General features: G+C 32.2%; 1 protein-coding gene across 1 annotated transcript; it reads left to right on the top strand.

Annotated features, from left to right (window-relative positions):
• Positions 1–471: 471 nt before the first annotated feature.
• On the top strand, positions 472–23858 carry LOC134709907 (neuroendocrine convertase 2-like). The gene is made up of 15 exons (XM_063570033.1): positions 472–702; positions 4767–4883; positions 6238–6318; positions 7628–7756; positions 8163–8227; positions 8776–8864; positions 9781–9953; positions 10643–10846; positions 11814–11938; positions 12177–12286; positions 15426–15543; positions 16876–17186; positions 17864–17920; positions 19168–19596; positions 23549–23858. The coding sequence occupies exons 1-15, from the start codon at positions 472–474 to the stop codon at positions 23647–23649; spliced, it is 2340 nt and encodes a 779-aa protein (XP_063426103.1). The 3' UTR covers positions 23650–23858.
• Positions 23859–24836: the final 978 nt, after the last annotated feature.

Below are 24836 nucleotides of genomic sequence, written 5' to 3'. Positions count from 1 at the left end.
GTAGATTAAAACAAAATTGACAATGACGTCAACACAATGTTTTTGTCGTTGATAATACATACATAATACAGTTTCTCGAAAAGTTATAAATGAACTATAAATGCCAGGGTAAATGAAATGGAACATATATAAACAACACTGATAAACTAAAAAGAAAGTTCTGTCCAAATCGCGCATTGAAACTCATCTGCATCAGAAATGCCAAAGCCAAGAGGTCAACAAAATAAAACGGTGGCATGTGATTAGTATAAAAACGTAATTACATCAAAAGTCTTACGACTTAAAGGCCTAGATGTTCTAATAATACACAGCAACCTATGAATTAACCTCCTATCAATTATAAAATAACTAACTTTTAAAGGGATTAACATAAAAAAAATATTATTTCACGGACTAGTTCTTTCATTCAAAACCGAACAATCCTTCTCATATTATAAGTTAAAATTCTAAGTGTACTAAACAACTCCTGTAATGAAATTCTTTTTTGTCATTGTACTGATACAAATTAATTATCTAATTAGTGGCTTTGAACATGTTGAAAGATTGGATAATGAAAAAGAGGATAATGATCCGAAAAAAATAAAAAGGGTTAACGTAAAGAATGGAGAATTCACGAACAGAATAGTTTTTACAACGACGAGAGAAGATGACCCAAATGTATGGTTTAATAAGAAATATCCTCAATATGAATACATTGGCCAGGTGAGATATATTTACTTTTGTAAACCATTCTTTGTAGCACAAGGCGGTTGTCCTTTAAAAAAATGAAAATCACAAAAATACTGATCTCCGAGGAAAATTCAAAACCGAAAGTGCTTAATCAAATGGTAAAATCAAAAGTCCAAACACATCAAACGAATGGATAACAACTGTCATATTCCTGACTTGGCACAGGCATTTTCTAATGTAGAAAATAGAGCATTAAACCTGGTTTTATAACACTATGTATTTTCTTTTATGTTTTGATGAATGTTATTTCGCATTACTATAAGACGTGTTACGGTACTTGTCTATCCCAAATTCATGTATTTAGTTTGAATGTTTAATGTTATATTTGTAATTCTCGTCTTTTCTATTATATTTATGTGTTACGGAATGAAAAAATAATCACCGCTTCATTTATTAAATTTAATTTTGTTCAACGTTATCTGTACGATAATTTACGTTTGAAGTTGGATTCATAACAAACTCGACATATATATATATATTATAGTTAATTGCTATTAATAAGTATTGCAATATGCATTGTGTTTAAATGTAATATCAGTATTTAGTTCTTATATAATCTTAAATCTACCTTAATTCCATCTTACTTTTGAATTATAGGTTTTCATTTGTGACGTCATTTTTTGCGCTGTTTCAGAAATTTCATTAATTCAAATTTGACGTATTTGTTGTGCCTATTCGCCATCGTATGTGACGTCATTTTCATGATTTATTGCGTTGTGGCCTAGACTGCGTCGGGTGTGTCTATACTGTGTTGGTCTTAGCATTATGTATTCGGGTTTAGTTTTCTGTAATTAGTTAAAACACTTCAGTTTCATTATGTATATCTGTTTTATATTCATTTGATAAAATTTACTGTTTGCAATAGCTTAAATTGTTCTAAATAATAAGGATGTTCTTATCCCAAACATAAAAACATAGCCGTATTTGACACAACCTTTCGCAACTTTTGATCTTCAGTGCTGTCCAACTATGTACCTGTTTTACACTTTCGATCTTTTATATCTGGGCGTCTTGTGTCGTCTAGTCTTTTATGGACCAGGCGCGTTTTTGGCGTATTAAATTTTAAACCTGATGCTTTTTGTTATCTATTAGTCATGTGTTTCTTTGTCTAATATGTTCTCCTGTTTATTTGTATTGTAGTCCTGTTATATTATGTTGTCATTTTTAATATTATATTTAACATTGCCATTTAAGTGCGAGGTTTTGCATGCCACAAAACCAGGTTCAACCCACCATTTTTTCAGTTAAAATTGTCCTGTACCAAGTCAGGAAGATGGCCATTGTTATAATATTGTTCGTTTCTGTGTGTGTTACATTTTAACGTTGCGTCGTTTGTTTTCTCTTATTTTTGATTGTAAATTCACATTGCGATAAGACGTGTCACGGTACTTGTCTATCCCAAATTCATGTATTTGGTTTTGATGTTATATTTGTTATTCTCGTGGGATTTTGTCTGATACTTGGTCCGTTTCTGTGTGTGTTACATTTCAGTGTTGTGTCGTTGTTCTCCTCTTATATTTAATGCGTTTCCCTCGGTTTTAGTTTGTTACCCCAATTTTGTTTTTTATACATGGATTTATGAGTTTTGAACAGCGGTATACTACTGTTGCCTTTTTTTACAAATACATGTTCAAAACATTGAACTGCTTCATTCACACACAAAAATCATCATAAATGCGTCCTTTCTACTATTTGTCTGTTCGCCGTGATTCGTTTTTGACCATGCCATGGTCAGTTTGTTTGTATAGTGTGAGTTTGAGTAGATTTATCTACATGTCAGAATACTATTTTGTCAACCATACAAGAAGATATTTTATTTATTTATGTTTGACAATAATTAACTGTGGTTTGATGAATAAATAGAATTATGGTTATAATTGATCTCCTTGTGGTCGTGATACACTTTAATTTGATAATTAAACTCATCATAGATACCAGGACTAAATTTAGTATATACGCCAGACGCGCGTTTCGTCTACAAAAGACTCATCAGTGACGCTCGAATCCAAAAAAAATTGACAATGATAAATATTCATTAATACTTTAAACAAGCAAAAGACTTTATACCATAACATATATAAATCGTCTCAAAGTTTACATGACCTAACGATACTCGAGATGTTAACCAGTTTAAGTTACAAATACATTGTTTGCATTCTTTACAGTTAACATTGAGACAGACAGGTGTGTTATATGTGATAATTTGAGATTTTCTGTATCTTTTGGTGATGTGGTTTTTTTGTAAACGTACAGGCGTTTTTAGAATCATGAGAAAACGTGGAAGATATCAAGGGTCTTTCTATACCCACAAGTCAAACCAGACCCGACAAAGTCATTGAGACAAAAAAAAACGACAAAAACGATAAACATGTCCAGAAAATACTTAGAGCAAGAATGTGTCCCCAGTACACAGATGCTTCATCCGCACTATCATTTTCTATGTTTAGTGGACCGTTCAAAAATGGGATAAAATCTCTAATTTGGCATAAAAATTAGAAAGTTCATGTCATAGGAAACATGTGTACGAACTGTCAAGTTGTTTGGACTTCTACAAAAAACAACCTTGACCAAAATCTTTAACCTGAAGCGGGACAGACGGACGGACAAACGGACGGACAAACAGACGAACGAACGGACGAACGCACAGACCAGAACACAATATGCCCATAAATGGGGCCTAAAAAGTGAAATTACAAAAAAAAAAAAAAAAATGCAGGTCAAATTCAAAACGAAGAAGTCACTTACAAAATGGCAAAATCAAAAAAACAAACAAATGAAACGAATGGAAAAACTGATTCAGTTATACAACATCTTAGGGCGACGGTATTTCGATTGAGTCTGTAAAATGTTTGACTTCAACATTTGGTACCCTTGCTAAGCAGCCATCTACTATCAAGAAAATTATGATAAGAATTGCATGCTCTTGAGTCGCCAAAATTTCATTACAAAGAAATGAAAACATTAATTGGGAAGCTGAAAATATCTTTTTTAATTATTGACATTGTTTTTAATTGAACGTCATTCTTTATTTCAACATGTATGTCGCGTTATGAGACAGAAATAATTGTATCTGTGTTATCCTTTATTTTAATGCCCATGTAAAAGTCCCCACCTTTGAATTCTGTGGTGATTGGACATCATCTATATAGTTTAACGTGAAGTGAAAGGAAAATAGTGGCTTCCATCTATTTTTCTATCGAAACTCCCGTTTAAAGTCTTATTCACATGATGTACGAAAATTTATCAAGAAGAGGAGTATAATAAGTTATAGGAATGCAGATGGTTTGTTGAAAAAATGCGTCCTCCATAACCAAGAAAATGTGTTGTCAATCAAATATTCTAGCATCTGATTACTAGAAAAATGTTTTTACAAAGTATGATTTATTTCTTCTAAAAAAGATACGTTTATATCTGTGTGGCATTTTCTGTGTGATGACAAAATGCGAACTTGTCTACAAATTAAGCATGGAGTATACCAGTGTAATGGTTTCAAAACAAAAGTTTGATACCATTGCCAGAGGAACGAAACCTAGGGTGTAGGTACACTTTTACCATAAAGTTAACTTTTCGAATGCATTTAAGTATCGATATTTTTTAACAAATATAAGATAACAAAAAGACTCTATCCGTTTAAAACCACACGTACAAGTAATATTGTAATTTAATATCTAATAGTATGATCGTGTTACTTTGTTATGATTTATACTTTTTTGTAAAAATCTATTGATCAGGAAATACGATATCATAAAACTTTGTCTTAAATTCAGTTCATATCACAATATAAACGCAGATCTTTTAAAATGTATACATAGGATAATAACATCAATGAGCATGTCGCATGTCTTTAGGTTGACTCGAGATACTTAACTTTCTGTGTAGTATATTTTTGTGAACGTGTTCGTCTTGTCTTTATTTTTCACTGTTTTTTTTATAACCATGTCGTTTTCAGTTTTTCCCGACTTTCGACTTTTGAATGTATCCCTTCCCTGTTTTTGTTTTACATATTATTGTAAATCACGAACATATGAATATTTTAGTTTTTGATTGGGAAAACAAAATACATCACAGCTCAAATACGTCAGTCAAAAACCAAAGAGGCCTTAAGTACTTTAAGTGAAGACCAGGATGTGAACGTCTTGAGACAAAATCCTGAGGTAAGATGTTAAAAGTGCAAGAGATTTGACGTTACCATTTTAAAGGGGTGAAGGGTTTTTTAAATGGGAAAAATGAAATCGGAAAACATTTGAAGCATTTTTTACATACAAACGTTATAATCGATATTTTATGATTTTGCCTTTGATCTTGTTTGTGATAATTTTTCATATCATGCTTCTCGCTTGAGTGGAATATTATCGCTAGAAACTAAGGACGCACGAGGCGTTACTAATGGAATTGACATGAAATTGACAACATCGTAATATAAAATAGTGATAAACAGATTATCATTGGTCATCTCAACTCGATTACCTCGATTGCTTTTCTCGCTTTCGCCGTTCTAGCTCAAGCGAGAAAATCAATCTTGTTGAGTTGATGAACGATAGATATAGGAAGATGTGGTGTGAGTGCCAATGAGACAACTCTCCATCCAAATAAAAATTCATAAAAGTAAACCATTAAAGGTCAATGTACGGCCTTCAACACGGAGCCTTTGCTTACACCGAACAAAAATCTATAAAGGGCCTCAAAATCACTAGATTAAGTGTAAAACCATTCAAACGGGAAAACTAACGCTCTAATATATAATCTATAAATAGCTAGTAAACTTTCTCAAAAAGTATTGTAAAATATCAGATACTTTTAATAGCGATAATGGATTAGAATACCAAAATAACCACTACCCTAAACTAGTACAAACACAGTTCACTATCATTGAATATAATTGTATGTATTGTTTTAACAAATACCATGACTGTGTATTAGTCACATGTACCACTGCAATGCACTTTAGATGTGACTAATTACTAATAATTACTAAAGGTATTAAATCACGACCAAAAATCTTTAATTGCACAGGACCCAAAACAAACTTACAGTGGAATTTTTTAATCTTCTATTGTTTGTTTTCATACCTATCTAAGTTGAAATGTAGCCTGACATTCCGGACAAAAACACACACCTTAATTTTCCTGCAGATCATACTTTCTGAAAAGTATATCATATTGAGACCTAGTTTAAAAAGTAATTACAATTATCATGTTTCCATTGTTCAAGAAATAATGAACTTATCAAAACGTTTTTCAGCTTTTGGCGGTTACGATTCTGACAGAGTGCAAAGTCATTTCTTCGTTAACATGTATATGAAATCTGGTTATTTAAGTTGTAGACGTGTAATTGTATAAACCATACATCTCTTATTATTCATATGTTCATGATATTTTCAAAGGGCTTGTACATGATGTTATAATTAATACTTTTATAATTAAACTTTTTGATGTTTGAACCTCATCTATTATCTATGTTTTTCTCATCACTTAACTCGTTGAATGTGGTGGTTGGTTTTCATTATAGATCTCATGGGTTACTCAGGAAAAAGCACATACTAGAAGGGCGAGGACATTGGATACAAAATGGCCGATTCTTTGGTATTTGGTAAGTAATGTTGTTATGCTTACAAGAGATTTCTTAAATTATCCAGATACATTGTATACCTATTAATTGAATTATCTTAGGAGTTGTATTTTTGGACACCGCACATGTTTTCCGCAAAATATCATAGTAAGGGCCAAACACCCTTCTTCTAATTAGTTGTCCATGACTCACTCGAATTTTGTAGACAATAATAACAGTTTGTTTTATATATTGAATTATTAAACTAAATTCTTAAATAATTGTTTTTGGGAAACATTTAATCAAAAATCTTTACATAACATCACTTGTGGACACTTTTACAAAACTACCGGTATTTTTTACACGAAATAACTGACGTTCCGGTTTCATTGGAATTTTTTCATGCAAAAATAGACCTTTGGGGTGGCAAATGGACTCTTTTTTTTTGTGTCTCAGATTAATCCCGTAACCTTAAGGTTTGAAAACTTTATTGAAAAGCTTTAAATTTATTAATAAGGAATCAGATCTGTATTACAAGAGGATTTACAATTCGATTACGCATTCGTTTCACGCATTTTTATTATTCGGACAGGTTAAATTCTTAAACTTCGATAAGTGATAAGAATTTCTTTCTTACCCACATGTGTCATTTTAAACTGAATTTTGAAAAACTCCATGCATTTTCGAGCACTATTAATGTCCCTCTGGTGTCTTACGCCTCTGTTTTATACGTCATGTGTTGAAAAGACAAAACTCTAGGGATATAAATTTGGAATAGTTTATGCGTTTTAACACTAATCGGAGTAATAACTCTGGGTCCTTTCATAGAAGCAATTGCTTGATATATTTGATATGATGACAATGGCGGTTCCAATCTATCTGCACTAGATGTAGATTTATTTCGACAACAGATAAATAATTGAAAATCCAAACCTTTAAAAAATAAGTAAGACGTACACGAATTGATAAATCATTATTATAAGCATTTCGACATTCCTTTTGTTCAAGTTTTAAGATTTTCCAGAGCCAACTGTATAACTCGTTTCAAGCTGCATGTGTCATGTTTAATAAATATAGACATGTTCTTATTTTCGCTAACATATGTGATTTTGTACTGAATATAAACATGTTCTGATGTTTCGCAACATGTGTATTTTTTCACTGAATATAGACATGTTTTGAATATTTACTGAATCTAGAGAGATTCTGATCTACAAGCTCTCTACTAACGAATATGATGTAAACGAAATTACTGCCTGTTACTGATGAACTCCATATGTAAATTCGTGTAAATATGTTTCCTTGGGATACTGTGCAAACATTTGAACTACCAACTTCTGTTCTATTTCAGAATGGTGATGTTTCCCCGTCAATAAAAATTGACAAAGCCTGGGCGGCAGGTTATTCTGGTAAAGGTATTACTATAGCAGTTTTGGATGATGGTTTACAGACAGACCACCCTGATCTTGCAGCCAATATCGTAAGAATGCTGTTTTATTAACATATGTCATTGTATCAAAAGCTAATGGAACAAACTATTACTGATTAAACATGATTAAATGTTTATAGATTCACCGTCAAAGGTCTAAATGTTAATAGACTTACATCTCAATGCAAGACTACATTATACATGTTATATAACAGTACAGTTATTACATTTGTCCACTTATGTAAAGTAACTTTGACTATTTACAATTTACAAATGAACTTCTTTTGTATTTAAAGGATAGATCTGTAATCAAAAAGTGAGCTTTTGGTTGACTGTTTGTGCATTTAAGTATATTTAGGAATACGATTGTAAAGACAAATCATTGTACTTTCTTGACATTGATTGGTATCCAGTAAAACATGATTACTTGCACTTTGTTTGTTCTCATTTTGCACAGGACACTGACAATGATAAAGATTTCTATGACTATGATGATGATCCTCGTCATGAAGGCGGAAACAGGTAAAAATCCAAAACATAAAGACAAAAAACGGTAATAATCCCTATCGCGACACCCAAAACGGGTGATTATAATGAAGCTGGGAACAAGTAATGATCTTTATCATAATGACATATACACGTTTAAATATAATATCTTTCATCCCATGGGATACAGAATTTAAATATTATCATCATGCTCAAGACGGATTATTATCCTTGACACCATGCCAGATCTAGGTAATAATCATAGTTATAGCTGTAAGGATCCTATAAAGCTGCTTTTGATTTGCAAACAAATCTTTTGAAAATTTCAGTCAAATCTAGAATGTTTTAAATCTGACTTATAACGCTAAGCAAAATGTTGAATATCACTATGCTTAATGTTATTTTTTATATATATTTTGGTTAAACCGTTTTGAAAAGCATTGACAAAAAACAAAGAAAGAAAGTTTGAAAAACACAGTTCTTTGTAGCCTAAAACAACCTGTTTGTTTTGTCGTTTGCTTTCATATTACATGTGATTTAATTATTACTTTGTTTTCATCAGTACAGTAATTGTCTTATTTTAGTCACGGCACAGAATGTAGTGGCTTAATAGGTGCGGTTAAAGACAACAATATATGTGTAGTTGGTGTGGCATTTAGCTGTACTCTTATTGGTAAGTTATCTTTGAGGCTTTTTAAAGTAGCAAAATAACGTTTTGCCGTTTTGTATAATCTATACCGATGGCCAATGTTTCAGTATTGGCATTTTTAAGAAGATTTTCGCTCGGACTATCAGTGTACTAAAAAGATGAGAAATAACTTGTTATTTATGAAATGTCATTTGGTAAACTTGTCTTGCTTGTTGAATCTTTAATAAAATCTGCATTCCATTGTGAATTCTCTTGGAAAATCTAAATCAAAATGATTACGGGTTGTAACTCAGAACTTGTTCACACTTTTTTTAAAACGAGTATATCACATAAATAAATATATAGCTCTTATGCAAATAAGTCCTTGTCCAGTTATGGCTTTACTTGTTTTGGCCTTTTTAAATTATACAATCTTTTTTCGGTTTATTTACCTTGGAGTTTTACATATGGTTCTAAAGGCGCATCTTATGCAGAAAATACTGTAAAATTATTTCATTGGTATTGTCGCGTGGTAAGTTATATTTTCCATTTGAGTGTATTCAAACTTAAAAGGCCAGCTTGCTATGACATATTATATGTTGTATTTTATCTCTCATTTTTTAGATCCGAAAACATATTATTTTTATACAAACAAGTTAAAAAAAACCTAACAAAAACAAATTTAGAAAATAAAATTGAGAATGGAAATGGGGAATGTGTCAAAGAGACAACAACCCGACCAAATAAAAAAAAAAACAGCAGAAGGTCAAATGAATTCTTATAAGCTACAATATATTTAACAGAATCAGCGGGTTTGTTCTGAGTATCCGTTTTCATAACAGAAGTTTGCTGTAATATTTCTTTATGTTTCGGTTAGTACATATTTACAAAAGAAAGACGGTATGATCATGATGATAAATAATCATTTAACATCTAAACAATGACATTATTTGATTTACAGGAATTCGGATTTTAGGTGATAGATCTTTATTAGATTCAGATGAAGCCCAAGCTTTGAATCACTTTATTTCAAAGATTGATATATATAGCAACAGCTGGGGACCAGGGGAGCTAACTGGTTTCGAAGAACCCGGTCCAATCACAAAGGCGGCACTGCAGAATGGAGTAACTAATGTAGGTTTATAGATCTGGTGAATATACAAATGATGTTTAACTCTCGCCAAAATGTATGGTGTCCATTTAGCTATGCCGTATACATTACACTATATCCAACTGTCAGAGTATGTTGTTGACTACAATAAGAATCAATCAGTAATATATATATATATAAGGATTTTATAGTCCAACCAATAAAACTAAGACAATATGAGATTTTAAACTGAAAACAAGTGACTACAATATCAACTCACAAAAAGTAGGCCACGAGTGTACAGTCCAACAACAATAAAGCTAAGGACATTATGAGTTTTTTTGATTGAACGTCATCGACAAAAACACGGTTGATAATTCAAAAATATTTTATAAAATATCAGGTGTCGGTTTTACATGGCGACTGTACTTTTTGGAGAATTTCATAAACTAGTTTACACATGTGTTTGGTGTGCATAAATTCCCTTCATAAAATCCTGGAAGCATAATCAAAATATTATAAAGGTTATTCACCTCTATCAGACTTAACGTACTAAAAGCAGAAAATGATATACGATTAGATAAATGTCTCAAACAAAGAACAATAGAACATTTAATAAGGAAAAATATAACAATGGTATTTCATCTATTTGTCTCACAATCATACCACATCTCATTATTTCATATTGCACAAGGTGATTATCCAAAATTTTGACCATTTACTCATATGAAAGGGAAGGAATGGTAAAGGTTCTATTTACATATGGGCCGCAGGTAACGGAGGTACGGCAGACAATTGTAATGCTGACGGCTATGCCAACAGTATATATACTGTCACCATCACCGGTGTACAAATTGGTAAAAATGCATGGTATTCTGAAGTTTGTGCTCCTGCGTTAGCTGCAGCATATGGTGGCAGTGAAGAAGACAGATTTATGGTAAGACTTATATTGTGCTTTGGTGAAAAGTTATTAAAATTAAAACTTAATTCCCTGCAAATGTGTATCTTTGGGTAACCACAACATGTCCTGAACATGCTAAAATATTTTGCTATTCTTTATTGTGTACACCAATATTTACTGATATGATAACATCTTCTGATCTATGGTTCACCGTAGGTTTTATTTATACACACATGATGTTGTTACGGTCAGAAATCCCCTTTAGATTGTAGACAACAAAAGACACAAATCGATAATGAAATTATTTATTATACAAAAGTTTACAAGAAGTATTACACAAATATAACTGTGAACTTCACTGTCAAAATATGAGTCCAATCTTTTATCTTTATCTGTATCCAGAAATCTTCTCGGACTCAAATCTGAATATTACGTCCACTACTAAGGTCACAATTCAGTATGATGTTGTTTTTTTAAATTAAGTGTCAATCCAATCCTGTGAATATTAATGTCTATCAATGTTCAAGTTTAACTTTAGTTTCTGTATATACATATATAGTTGTCACGAAAATTTCTAGAACACTCTAAAAATGGAACGTCCTAGAAAGTTACAACGGAAGTTTCTAGTAAAATGTAGAAGTTTAAATAACGTATCATTTATAAAGATCATTCTGGAATCATTATCTACGTCAAATGGAAAGTTTCAATCATTCTGTGAATGTTCCATAGATTTCTAAACTACACCGTTCGAAGATTATTCTGTAAACAACATAAAAAAATATACTAATTACAATATTAAAACAATGTAACAACCAGTATACTAGTACATTGCTATACAGATTCTATCTAGATGCTTGACTTCTGTGAGGGTTTTTCTCCTTTTTCATTTCATGATTTTGGTGTGTACAGTTCATGTATAAGAAACACGCTCTCATAAATGCAGTTTATATGCACGTGTTCATTGTAAGTAGAACATACATATAGAACAGCTAATGTATCTAAGGTAGATAAAAATGTATTTCAGACTACAACAACAGCAGCATCAGGATGTAAAACCGAGGGTGTACAAGGAACGTCATATGCCGCACCAATAGCCACTGGTATTGCTGCTCTGACTCTAGAGGCTAAGTAAATACATTTTGATCCTTTTTTGTTGCTCATATAAGTATCGTCACATATAATTAATGCTGCTGTGTGATTCCGAATTCAACATAAAACTGAGAATAAATTAGCATGCAATGCGTGGTTACGGTAAAAGATTTTCTAAAAATAATATCTTGAATAATAATTCAAATGAAATATAACTTTGACACATTAATCCTTAGTGGTGTATGCTGTATGTCGTTATATTTTTTTATATTGCCAGTCCAAATCTGACCTGGAGAGACATCCAACATCTGATTGTTTTCACATCAAACAGAAACGGTTTCAATGACACCTACTCTGAATGGTCAATCAACGGAGCAAATAGAGAATGTGAGTTTCTGAGGGAAAAAAATATTAGATACAAACATTGCTTTATCCAAACAAAAAAAGTTCCAAAAAGGATTGTTTGTTTTAAACTAGAAGCAAAATATACAAGAGGTACATAAACCTTCGTAATTTGATAATAAATTGACAACGCTGATAGCTAAACAAGACAAACAGACACAGAACAGAACACAAAACACAACATAGAAAACAAACGACTGATAATCACAAATCCAATGAAACGCCGGAAAGATCCCAAGATCTTTGGAAGGTGTGGCAGGTCGTCATCCACATGTGGCACTCGGCGTTTTGTTGATATAAGTACATACCCGGTAAAAAAGGGAAACTGGATTGTTATCTTGACATTTAAGACATATTCATCATCATTTGTCAAACAGATATTCTATAACAGTCAACACGCTCATGGTAGCGTCCGTACAATTAATAAAGCGATGTTTTCAACTTCCTCACTTAGAAGTCTTGTTTAAATATCTTACTGGTAAGCAGCAACCTTCCCAAAAGAACGCATGGTAGGAATATCAAATAAACTGGCATATATGTAGTCTGTATGGATGCGCTGCTATAATTTTGTTATGTCTAAATGGAAAGTTCAAAATGTGGAAGAGTAAATCGTCTCTTTTGTCAAAAAATTTTGGTTTCAAAAACCCAACACAAAATAGAAACTGGTGACACAATTTGCAAAAATTTGCAAGTATTTTTTTAACGAATAAATATAAATAAAACGTTGTCTTTTCTTTTAAATGCTTGTTAAATATCTTTATGAACTAATCATACAGCTTGAAATAGATTTCGTATTGCATTGTATTTATTTCATACAACTTGGTCCTATAACAGGAAAACCGTCTCATAATTAATTTCGATAATTTGAGACATCAATAGAGTGGCGAAAGTTATCAGAAGGACATTTAAACTCATAGGTTGATGATAGAATGACAACCATGGCTAAAAGAGAAACAGACAGACAAACAATATATAGTACACAAGACACAATACAGTTAACTATAAGCAACACTGACCAAACCTATGTGATCTCAGGTGAACCTGGAGTTAAACAAACCATGCTACACATGTTGCGTCAATTGTGCTGCTCATGTTACAAATGTATTACAATAAAACTCATCATAGATACCAGGACTAAATTAAGTATATACGCCAGACGCACGTTTCGTCTACAAAAGACTCATCATTGACGCTCGAATAAAAAAAAGTTAAAAGGCTAAATAAAGTACGAAGTTGAAGAGCATTGAGGACCAACATTCCTAAAAGTTTTGCCAAATACAGCTAAAGTAATCTATGCGTGAGGTAGAAAAGCCTTAGTTTTTAAAAGCAAATCAAAAATTTGTAAACAGTAAATTTATAAATATAACCATATCAATGACAATTAATGTCTGCACAACCCGGTAAACAGTATTATTCGGTATGTCACATTGGTGGAAAGGTCCCAGGATTGTAGTTTCGACATAAGGAACGTATTCAATATCATACGTAAAGCGAATATTCTGTAACAGTCAACCAAATTGTGATGTCGTTCGTAAAATTTACGAAGAAATGATAAACGTGTACATACACCTCGCCAAAAGTGAAGCAACACCTAAATGTTTTTGCTTCTATTTTTTGTTTAAAAAAAAATATTTGATACTGCTTTGTTACCATACACTTCGTTAATCTAGTGTTAACCGACAGGTAAGAATTCAGGTATACATTTTATTCCTAGCTGCTGTAAAAAAAGTTTTTCTAAAGCTACATGTAAGCTTTTTCCTTTCAATATTCGTGCAATAAAATGAAACTGTTAACAGAAGACTAAGTTGTGCCAATTAACGTGCCCGAAGACGATTGCTGACTTGTAGGCATCGCCAAGCTCAACTTCAGTGGTCATCAAAATTGGGCAGTGGCTTCAAGTCCATTGGTCTGACGAACCAGATCCCTCCTACATCATCTGGGATATCGGTGTGCCACAATTTGACAATCATAATCTTGCAACTAGACCAATATTCATGGACGATAATGCTAGCCACACAGAACATGCATTGCTTCAGATTTTGTACGCCAGGAGGCAATTGCCACTATTCCTTGTCAACGGATATGAATCTCATTGAGCATGTCTTCGATGTTATTGTTTAAAACATCAACAACAAGGTTCAAGCTTGTCAAAATTTACAGTATTTACAAGCAGCCATAACTAAAGAAATACAAAGAATTCCTGTTAGAATCTTACGACGCTTAGTTTCAAAGCCTGCGACGACGTTGGGAAAACATTTTCCGGAAGCGTTGAAGATACACTCTCCCGTCGGACACTCAGGTCAATCAATGGGTTCGTAGATAGTAGATGTGTTTGTGTTCTGTTAGATTGTTCCTTTTGAAATTGTTATAATGATGATTGGTGTGCCCATGTTTTGACTATTTTGTGTGTTGTGTCTGTTTGTTTGACGCGTCAATTTAAATAAACGGAATTTGGTGAGACTGTCGTTAGGGTGAGAGGATTAGTGCTATGGAGCCGGGTTCGGTCCACCGTTTTCTACATTTAAAAATGCCTGTACCAAGTCAGGAATGTGACAGTTCTTGTCCATTCGTTTTTGATGCGTTTTGTTGTTTGATTTTGCCATGTGATTATGGACTTTCCGAATTTATTTTTCTCTGAGATCAGTATTTTTGTGATTTTACTTTTTCTCTACTGTCTTTAATTGTACTTTAAGGTATTCACAAATTGTCACTCTTGAGTTTTGAAAAGACTTTTGTATATAATGCCGATCGCTTTTTTCATAAACATCAGTATAAGTTGAAACTTTATCTTGTATTTTATTTTGCAATTTTACAGCCATTTGCTAAAAATGAAATAGCAAACAATTCAATCATGAAAACAGTCTAAACTTTCACTTTTCTACTAAAATTATATATGTTATTTTATGAAAACACAAATTTAGTTCATTGTATAGATATTACGATTAGTTATAAATCCATTAAATAACGGTTCTGGAAAATTATCATGTGTTGCTTAACTTTTGGCGAGGTGTGTAAATGTGACAAATGAAAATTTAGATTATTTTTCTTTTTCAATAATTTTAAAATTGACTGGTTAATTGCATATTCATCAAATATATTATTTTTTGTTTTTTTATATTGATAGTCAGCCAGGTTCTAGGTTTTGGTCTGCTGGATGCTGAAGCTATGGTAAAGTACGGTAAACACTGGGTAACAGTTCCAACTCAAAAAACGTGTAGTTCATCTACAAGTTCTCCAGCGTTGTGAGTATATACAATAATGTTGTGGGTTTTTTTTTCTTGCTGCGTATGCCTTGTTTCGTTAATTTTTTATCAATTAAATCGTAAACAAAACGTTGAGTAGGAAATCTTATAGCAATCAGATCCTAATTATTAAAATAAAATAAAAGATACAAATTTACAGACCGTACATTTACCTATAATGGTTTACTTTTATTAATTGTGACTTGAATAAATAGTTGTCACATTAGCATTCATACCAAATCTTCCTTTTTCTAGTCAAGAAACGTTCGTATAAACTATAATAAAATAACAAAATGATACACACAAGTCTTATAAAGAAAGAAGATGTGGTATGAATGCCAATGAGACAACTATCCACAACATTGAGCAAAGCCCATACCGCATGTTGATTGCGATACCATTAATGATGTATTTTTAATACTCTAATAAGCCATCGATACACGACAACAACATAAATATTCAAAAAGGGTTTTAATGTTTTTGGGAGTACACAAAAGGTCATCAAAAGTTTATTATGTCAATTCATATGACAAACTAGAGCAGGAAAATGACATCAATTTTTTTTTAATCGGTATAGTTGTCCTCACTTTATTACAGTCGGTAAAAAGAAAAGAATCTAACTATAAAATTGCGGTATTGTATACAATTGTCCAATATTAAAATTTAAAAAACAAAAAAAAATATTTCTAGATTGCGTTTGCTCATGTCCTTTCTTTCATAATTTGTAACCCAACCCTCTGGCTTTTTTCCTGACTGTGTTTTGTATTAATTTGCGACGTAATTCTTACGTTCCTAAAATTGTGTTAAGGTCTACGACATCTGTTGTTAAATTTTTTTCGTTTTTTTTTGTAATATATAATATACAGTAGATTATTAAAGGTTATAATAGTCAGTTAATGTTCAAATATGTGGTGTTGTGTGGCATTTATTATCTTTTGACTTTATAAGCAGTTAATTTTAATCATAGCAGATAACATTCGTGATTGTATGGTGTGTCGCTCATTGCTTTCCATCTTGATATTTTCTTTTACGTTTTTCTTTTTCTTTCTCTTTTTCTATTGTATTCTCTTAATTTGTTGATGCCTGTTGTTAAATATTCATTCCAATCCCGGTCTATGCAATTAAGTGTTACAGAAGCATATAAGTGTAGTCATCGTTCTGTCTTATGATTCTAAACTGGAATTAAAGTTATTAAACATGAATTATTTTGTTGTAATATCATTATGCTATCCAAGCACTTCATGTTCACATAACGTCTTACACTCAAACAATTTGGCTTTAATGTCAATCAGAATCCCCTCAGTAAAAACATATATCGTATTTTCTTTACAGGAGCACCAATACCTCGGCATCTGATTCTATCACTATAACGTCTGGTGACTGTTCATCTGTAAACTTTCTTGAGCACGTGGTAGCTGATATAACCTTCTCCTATACAGGCTTCAGAGGTGTAACACAGTTGTATTTGGTGTCGCCATCTGGTACCAGAAGTCATCTATTACACTACAGGTATAATGATGCTGTTGATAACGAACCAGCAGGGACTCTAACCTGGACATTTATGTCGGTACATTTTTGGATGGAAAATCCAATTGGAAGTTGGAGCCTAGAAATTAGTTCGTACATCAATGATATTATAACTGGTAATAAAAATATAGTTTTAATCGCATCGTTTTGGGTTTGCAAGCATGAAAACATCTTTCTGTCTCCTTGCTGTTCATAGAATATAAATGATCAAAGTTAATGTTAAAAAATGTAGTGTAAATTAAATCCACCATTTTCTATGTAAGAATCTGCCTGTTCCAAGTCTGGAATATGACAGTTGTTATTAATTCGTTTGATGTGTTTGAACCTTTGATGTTGCCATTTGATTACAGACGTTTTTAATTTTCATCGGAGTTCTGTACTTTTTTTTATTTTACTATTTGCTACTAAGTGTTTTAAAGGAAAGCATTGTTAACGACGAAATTAATTATTATTATTAAATAATGCTTGCTTATATGGACATACAAAACATGTATACAGGAATGATATTGAATACTCTGTTATTCCACATATGTGAATTAATCGGAAAATTATGAATAATTATCAATTAAGGAAGCCATATATGAATAAACAAAACATGAGTCAACTATAACAAGCTCACAAATAATATTTTGTTATACAAACACACACGACAACAGTGAAGGTCCGTGAAGTAATATTACATCAGCTGGCGTTGTAAAACCATGAATTATTGACAGATGTTCAATCAAGGCAAGTGTATTGTGTTCCTGAGTTCATATAGCACTGAATTCAATCTTGTTTGATATAATTCTAGTTTCGTTGGACAGCTGGTCACTTACGCTTTATGGAACTTCTGTAGATCCATGGCCAAGTAAGTAACTAATACAATACTAGATACACTGAGAATTAATCTTAAACTGTTTGAATAACTTTGATTTAAACTTATTCGGATGTGTCTAATTTTTGTTTTTCAAATGTTTGGTTATGTAATGTATTTCAGCTGTTTCCTGTAATTAGTTAATAATTCAGTTTTATCATGTACATCTTTTGTATAGTCATTTTATAAATTTTACTGTTTGCAATAGTATTAATTATTCTTAATAATAGGGATGTTCTACTAACAGAAAACCCTGGCCGTTTTTGGCACAACTTTTTTTTATCTTTTGGTCCTCGATGCTGTTCAAACTAGTAGATCTTGTGAGTACAAAATGCACTTCTGGTGCATCAAAATTTGAATTTGTTGCCTTTTGTTGGCTGCTGTTCGTGTGTTTCTTAATTTGTCAATAGTGTTCTCCGATTTATTTATATTGTAGTCTTGTGGTGTTGTGTTGTCATTTTGATGTTATATTTCACATGGCCATTAAAGAGGGAGGTTTGGCATGCCATAAAACTAGGTTCAACGCAGCATTTGTTCCTTTAAAAATGTCCTGTACCAAGTCAGGAATATGGCCATTGTTATATTATAGTTCGTTTCTGTGTCTGTTACATTATAACATTGCGTCATTTGTTTTATCATATTTTTGAGTGTTAATTTACATTGCGATCAGAATAGTCTAACCCAAATTCCTGTATTTGGTTTTGATGTTATATTTGTTATTCTCGTGGGATTTCGTCTGATGTTTTGTCCGTTTCCGTGTGTGTTACATTTTAGTGTTGTGTCGTTGTTTTCCTCTTATATTTAATGCGTTTCCCTAGGTTTTAGTTTGTTACCCCGATTTTTTTGTGTACATGGATTTATGAGTTTTGAATAGCGGTATACTACTGTGCCTTTATTTGAGTTGTATATAAATTTATTTGGTATTGGTACAATATTTCATAACAATTGTTTGATTTCAAATAGAAATTCATACACGTATATCCGTTTTGCGAAGAGAATTCAAAATTGAATAGTTTCATCTTAAAAACAACAATCACATTATTTCCCACTAATGTATACTTTCATATATTTTTTTTATAGTGAAAGGCTATTCATTATAATTGTTCAGAAATACATTCCATTTAATTTAATCATTTCATTGAAATTAAAACCAAACTGTCATGAATGAGTTCCATTGTTTGTAAAGTGCATAATGTCGATGTTTTCAAAATGATAATTTTGACTTCGGGTTATTTTTGTAGGCGCTGAAGCAACGACTTCATCTATTCCATCAGAGAGAACTACAACACTAGATCAAACTACCACCCAAATGTCACCAAATGAGGTATCAACTGAACCTACAACTCAAAGCACAACAATAGTCCCAACTACTGAACTTATCAGTACACCTACACCACAAAGCACAACAATGTACCAATCGACAAATGTAAAAACTGAACATCCAACATACAGCACAACGTTTGTTCCAACTACTGAACTTATCAGTACACCTACACCACAGAGCACAACAATGTATCAATCGACAAATGTAAAAACTAAACGTCAAACAGACAGCACAACGTTTGTTCCAACATCATTTGCTACAACTGAAACGACGATGATACGTATAACACATGCAGCTACACCAATACACACAACAAACACAGTTATAAAAAGCACAACGGCTACTTGTAAGTACTGATGGTATCTTTTTAGTACAAAACATTTGAATTTGCATTATGCGGTATATCACTATTTAGGAATATTAGGAGTTTGATAACTACATGCGGTTAAAAAGCAGTCGAACAAATCACACATTTTTTAGGACATTCTTACCATGCTAGTTCTACAGTCTGTTTTCATGCTTGTGTATATATATATATATATATATATCAGTCTAAAGATTTGCACAACGGTACTGATATAAGGTGTTATTAAACGAAAATGTTCTTATAAAATCGTGTTGACAAATATTTCGGCTCAACAAATGGCCTTCTTCTTGTGTCACAAGTTTTAACAATACTGATACATAATGTATAAGGTGTGAAAATAGATCAGGTGATAATACAGGTAAGACTGATATAATTTTTTCCTTATCTGCATAGTATCGCCTATTCTAGACGATCCGGTACATAGTAAATTTGCTGGTTGGTCCTTTTTATAGACTTTTATATATATATATATATATATATACGAACATCAGTTGTTCGACCTGTTAGTCAAATGCGTTTTGTTTAAATATACTTTTTCACTCTTTTGGTCTTTTGGAAAATGTTGTTTGTGCTGTTTTTAGACCCTTCTACAACGAAATTTGTTTGACATGCACACGTATAAAAATTGCGGTTTTTATCCAACGCAGTCATAGGTTTGAACGTAGTTTTCAATTTAGACTCGTTTATATTTTTTGTTTCGGCATGTATCATATTTTCCCTCCGGTTTATATGATCCGTTCATCCTATATATTGACTCTTAAAATTCAAGAGTTAATCTAAAAATGAGGGTACGTTCTCTAAAAATGAGGGTGCTTTTATATGGCCTTCCAAATACCGTTTCGATCCCTAACATCACTGAAGAGACATTTATTGTCGAAATCCGGATATGGTGTACTAAAGAAATATTGACACCGAATGTTTGTGGCACAACATCCTGTCCACAAGTTAACAATTTTTTTTTCTGTGACGTATTAAATTTATAATAAGATCCATTTTGTTACAACCTGTGATCAATTTTATTTGGCAATCGCCAATGGCAGTCAGCAGGGTTAAAGAACATCAGTTGTTCGACCTGTTAGTCAAATGCGTTTTGTTTAAATATACTTTTTCACTCTTTTGGTCTTTTGGAAAATGTTGTTTGTGCTGTTTTTAGACCCTTCTACAACGAAATTTGTTTGACATGCACACGTATAAAAATTGCGGTTTTTATCCAACGCAGTCATAGGTTTGAACGTAGTTTTCAATTTAGACTCGTTTATATTTTTTGTTTCGGCATGTATCATATTTTCCCTCCGGTTTATATGATCCGTTCATCCTATATATTGACTCTTAAAATTCAAGAGTTAATCTAAAAATGAGGGTACTTTCTCTAAAAATGAGGGTGCTTTTATATGGCCTTCCAAATACCGTTTCGATCCCTAACATCACTGAAGAGACATTTATTGTCGAAATCCGGATATGGTGTACTAAAGAAATATTGACACCGAATGTTTGTGGCACAACATCCTGTCCACAAGTTAACAATTTTTTTTTTCTGTGACGTATTAAATTTATAATAAGATCCATTTTGTTACAACCTGTGATCAATTTTATTTGGCAATCGCCAATGGCAGTCAGCAGGGTTAAAGAACATCAGTTGTTCGACCTGTTAGTCAAATGCGTTTTGTTTAAATATACTTTTTCACTCTTTTGGTCTTTTGGAAAATGTTGTTTGTGCTGTTTTTAGACCCTTCTACAACGAAATTTGTTTGACATGCACACGTATAAAAATTGCGGTTTTTATCCAACGCAGTCATAGGTTTGAACGTAGTTTTCAATTTAGACTCGTTTATATTTTTTGTTTGGGCATGTATCATATTTTCCCTCCGGTTTATATGATCCGTTCATCCTATATATTGACTCTTAAAATTCAAGAGTTAATCTAAAAATGAGGGTACTTTCTCTAAAAATGAGGGTGCTTTTATATGGCCTTCCAAATACCGTTTCGATCCCTAACATCACTGAAGAGACATTTATTGTCGAAATCCGGATATGGTGTACTAAAGAAATATTGACACCGAATGTTTGTGGCACAACATCCTGTCCACAAGTTAACAATTTTTTTTTCTGTGACGTATTAAATTTATAATAAGATCCATTTTGTTACAACCTGTGATCAATTTTATTTGGCAATCGCCAATGGCAGTCAGCAGGGTTAAAGAACATCAGTTGTTCGACCTGTTAGTCAAATGCGTTTTGTTTAAATATACTTTTTCACTCTTTTGGTCTTTTGGAAAATGTTGTTTGTGCTGTTTTTAGACCCTTCTACAACGAAATTTGTTTGACATGCACACGTATAAAAATTGCGGTTTTTATCCAACGCAGTCATAGGTTTGAACGTAGTTTTCAATTTAGACTCGTTTATATTTTTTGTTTGGGCATGTATTATATTTTCCCTCCGGTTTATATGATCCGTTCATCCTATATATTGACTCTTAAAATTCAAGAGTTAATCTAAAAATGAGGGTACTTTCTCTAAAAATGAGGGTGCTTTTATATGGCCTTCCAAATACCGTTTCGATCCCTAACATCACTGAAGAGACATTTATTGTCGAAATCCGGATATGGTGTACTAAAGAAATATTGACACCGAATGTTTGTGGCACAACATCCTGTCCACAAGTTAACCATTTTTTTTTTCTGTGACGTATTAAATTTATAATAAGATCCATTTTGTTACAACCTGTGATCAATTTTATTTGGCAATCGCCAATGGCAGTCAGCAGGGTTAAAGAACATCAGTTGTTCGACCTGTTAGTCAAATGCGTTTTGTTTAAATATACTTTTTCACTCTTTTGGTCTTTTGGAAAATGTTGTTTGTGCTGTTTTTAGACCCTTCTACAACGAAATTTGTTTGGCATGCACACGTATAAAAATTGCGGTTTTTATCCAACGCAGTCATAGGTTTGAACGTAGTTTTCAATTTAGACTCGTTTATATATATATATATATATATATATTTGTAATTGTGTACATATTTATTTGTAATTGTTCTATATGCATTGATTGTTACATGAATTATACATTTAAATGTGTGAAGACCTTGTGTGAGATTAACAGTTGTATTTTAAATGAGTTACTTTCGTTAAATAAAGAATTTATTATTATTATTTTTATTACATGAATTGTCCTGGAAGTTGATATAACCGACTTAGACCGTTTGTACTCGACATGTGTCATATTCAGAGCAGTATATACTTCACTTTTAACAGAACCTAAGATCATCTCCATAATTAGTAGGTTTCGTGTTGCTCAGTTTTAACGTTGCGTTTTATTTTATTTCATTTTTATTCAACCTAAAAATTAGAAATTATCACGTGCCATCTTGAGATAAACGATAGTTTTACATATATATCAGTCTGTAAAACACAGTTTCAATTAAATCAAAAGGACCTATAGGATAGTAATCCATTTGTAGAAATTTACACATGTGAAATGGTGTGAATATTAATAGGCTTATGAACTTAGAAATACATTTTCCTTCATGATTTTATCTTTGAGAGGAAGAGGGGAGAGAAGGAGAGAGTGAGGGACAGACAGACAGACAGACAGACAGACAGACAGACAGACAGACAGACAGACAGACAGACAGACAGACAGACAGACAAACAGACAGACAGACAGACAGACAGACAGACAGACAGACAGACAGACAAACAGACAGACAGACAGACAGACAGACAGACAGACAGACATACAGACAGAGGACAGCCCCTGTTTACACGTTTTCTATCCTGTGGCGTTCGTTTAGTAAGTTTTCTTTAATGTTTGATCATTTTTAGTTTTAGATAACTTTTTTACATACCAACAAAAGACAGATTTGTCTATAATGTACGCATCTTCTACTTAAATAAAATCCATGATTAATTATATTTTTACTTGAAATTTTCAGTTGACGATACCAATGGTGCTACAATAAGCAAAGGTGTTGGAGTTGTTATTGCAATTATCTCCATTGCTGGAGCAGTGTTTGCTACTTATGCAGCAAAATAGAGATTTAAAAAGTCAGCATTACATTTACTTTTTGTCTACAATTTCAACGTGCATTTATAACGTTGCTTACTAAAAGTATAAACGCCATGATGGTAGGGATAAAGAATGCTAATAAAAGCATATTTACTATAAAACAATATTAGCCATGGCGTTGTCAGGTTTTTTCGATCAACGAGTTTGAATGTCCCTCTGGTATATTTTTTCTTCTCTTTTACAGACATTCTCTAATGCATAGTTAATAATCATTGTAAATCGACACTCATGTTGTCCGAATTCAACAATCATGAGTACATTTTGAACATAGTAGTAAATTGTAAATGTACAGTTCCGTTATAACAATTGATGCTTAAATTTCTTTTACATTCAAACGACTTTTGTTCGTTTATTTTATTTTAAATGTAAATCTAAATAAACACCCGAGCGAACTGTTCAGCATCACAACCGCTTCAATGTACCCTCGAGGCAGAGGCAAAACATTCTAGTGAGGTCAAATTCTACTCCTTTTTAATAAACTATTTTTTCGTCTATAGCTTCTACTGAGCTTATTGAGGGCGTATTATGATTCATAATTGACCTTCTCTCTATTATAATCGCCAGAATGAAACGTGTGATACCTATTGAGAGAGGCATGTGACTAGGACAAACTTTTCAGATTTATCTTTGTACCATTAATCTGAAGTGTTTGTAAAATAAAGTTATATCATATTAAAGCTGTAACAACGCGAGATAAACGATTGTTTCAGAGAACGTCGTGACAATTAAACAGATAATAGTTTCACCGTACGATTAATACAATAGACACAATTTGCTATTATATATTTTTTTGTTTTCGAGGGGTACCTATATCTATTGGTGATGTTATAGTGGTATGGTATGGCGTTGTAGATTTCTCTTTTATAAGTTTCTTATCTTCTTGGTATTTTTCTGCTGTTTTGTTATGTAATCAGAAACAAATCAATCAATCTAGCTTACTTTAAAACATAAACTATGATCATGCTGTAGTATACAATCGAACGCATTTTTCAATAATCAGAATTTTTCTAGGTTAACTTACTTCATTTGGAAATAAATTTGAAGATAAACATTCAATTGTGTTTTTTTTTTGTTCTATGCACCTCTATCACAAATTTTAATGTTATACAAATAAAAAGATGTGGTTTGAGTTCAAGTGACAAAGATAAAAGCAA

This window comes from Mytilus trossulus, chromosome 3, assembly GCF_036588685.1.
Source record: "Mytilus trossulus isolate FHL-02 chromosome 3, PNRI_Mtr1.1.1.hap1, whole genome shotgun sequence".
In the NCBI taxonomy this organism is placed as follows: Eukaryota; Metazoa; Mollusca; class Bivalvia; order Mytilida; family Mytilidae; genus Mytilus; species Mytilus trossulus.
This window is presented reverse-complemented; position numbering and strand designations above follow the sequence as displayed.

Coding starts and splice junctions, on each gene's coding strand:
- LOC134709907 (XM_063570033.1), top strand. CDS start 472: ATGAAATTCTTTTTTGTCATTGTACTGATACAAATTAATTATCTAATT. Junction 7,757..8,162: donor CTGATCTTGCAGCCAATATC/GTAAGAATGCTG, acceptor CATTTTGCACAG/GACACTGACAATGATAAAGA. Junction 9,954..10,642: donor TGCAGAATGGAGTAACTAAT/GTAGGTTTATAG, acceptor CTCATATGAAAG/GGAAGGAATGGTAAAGGTTC.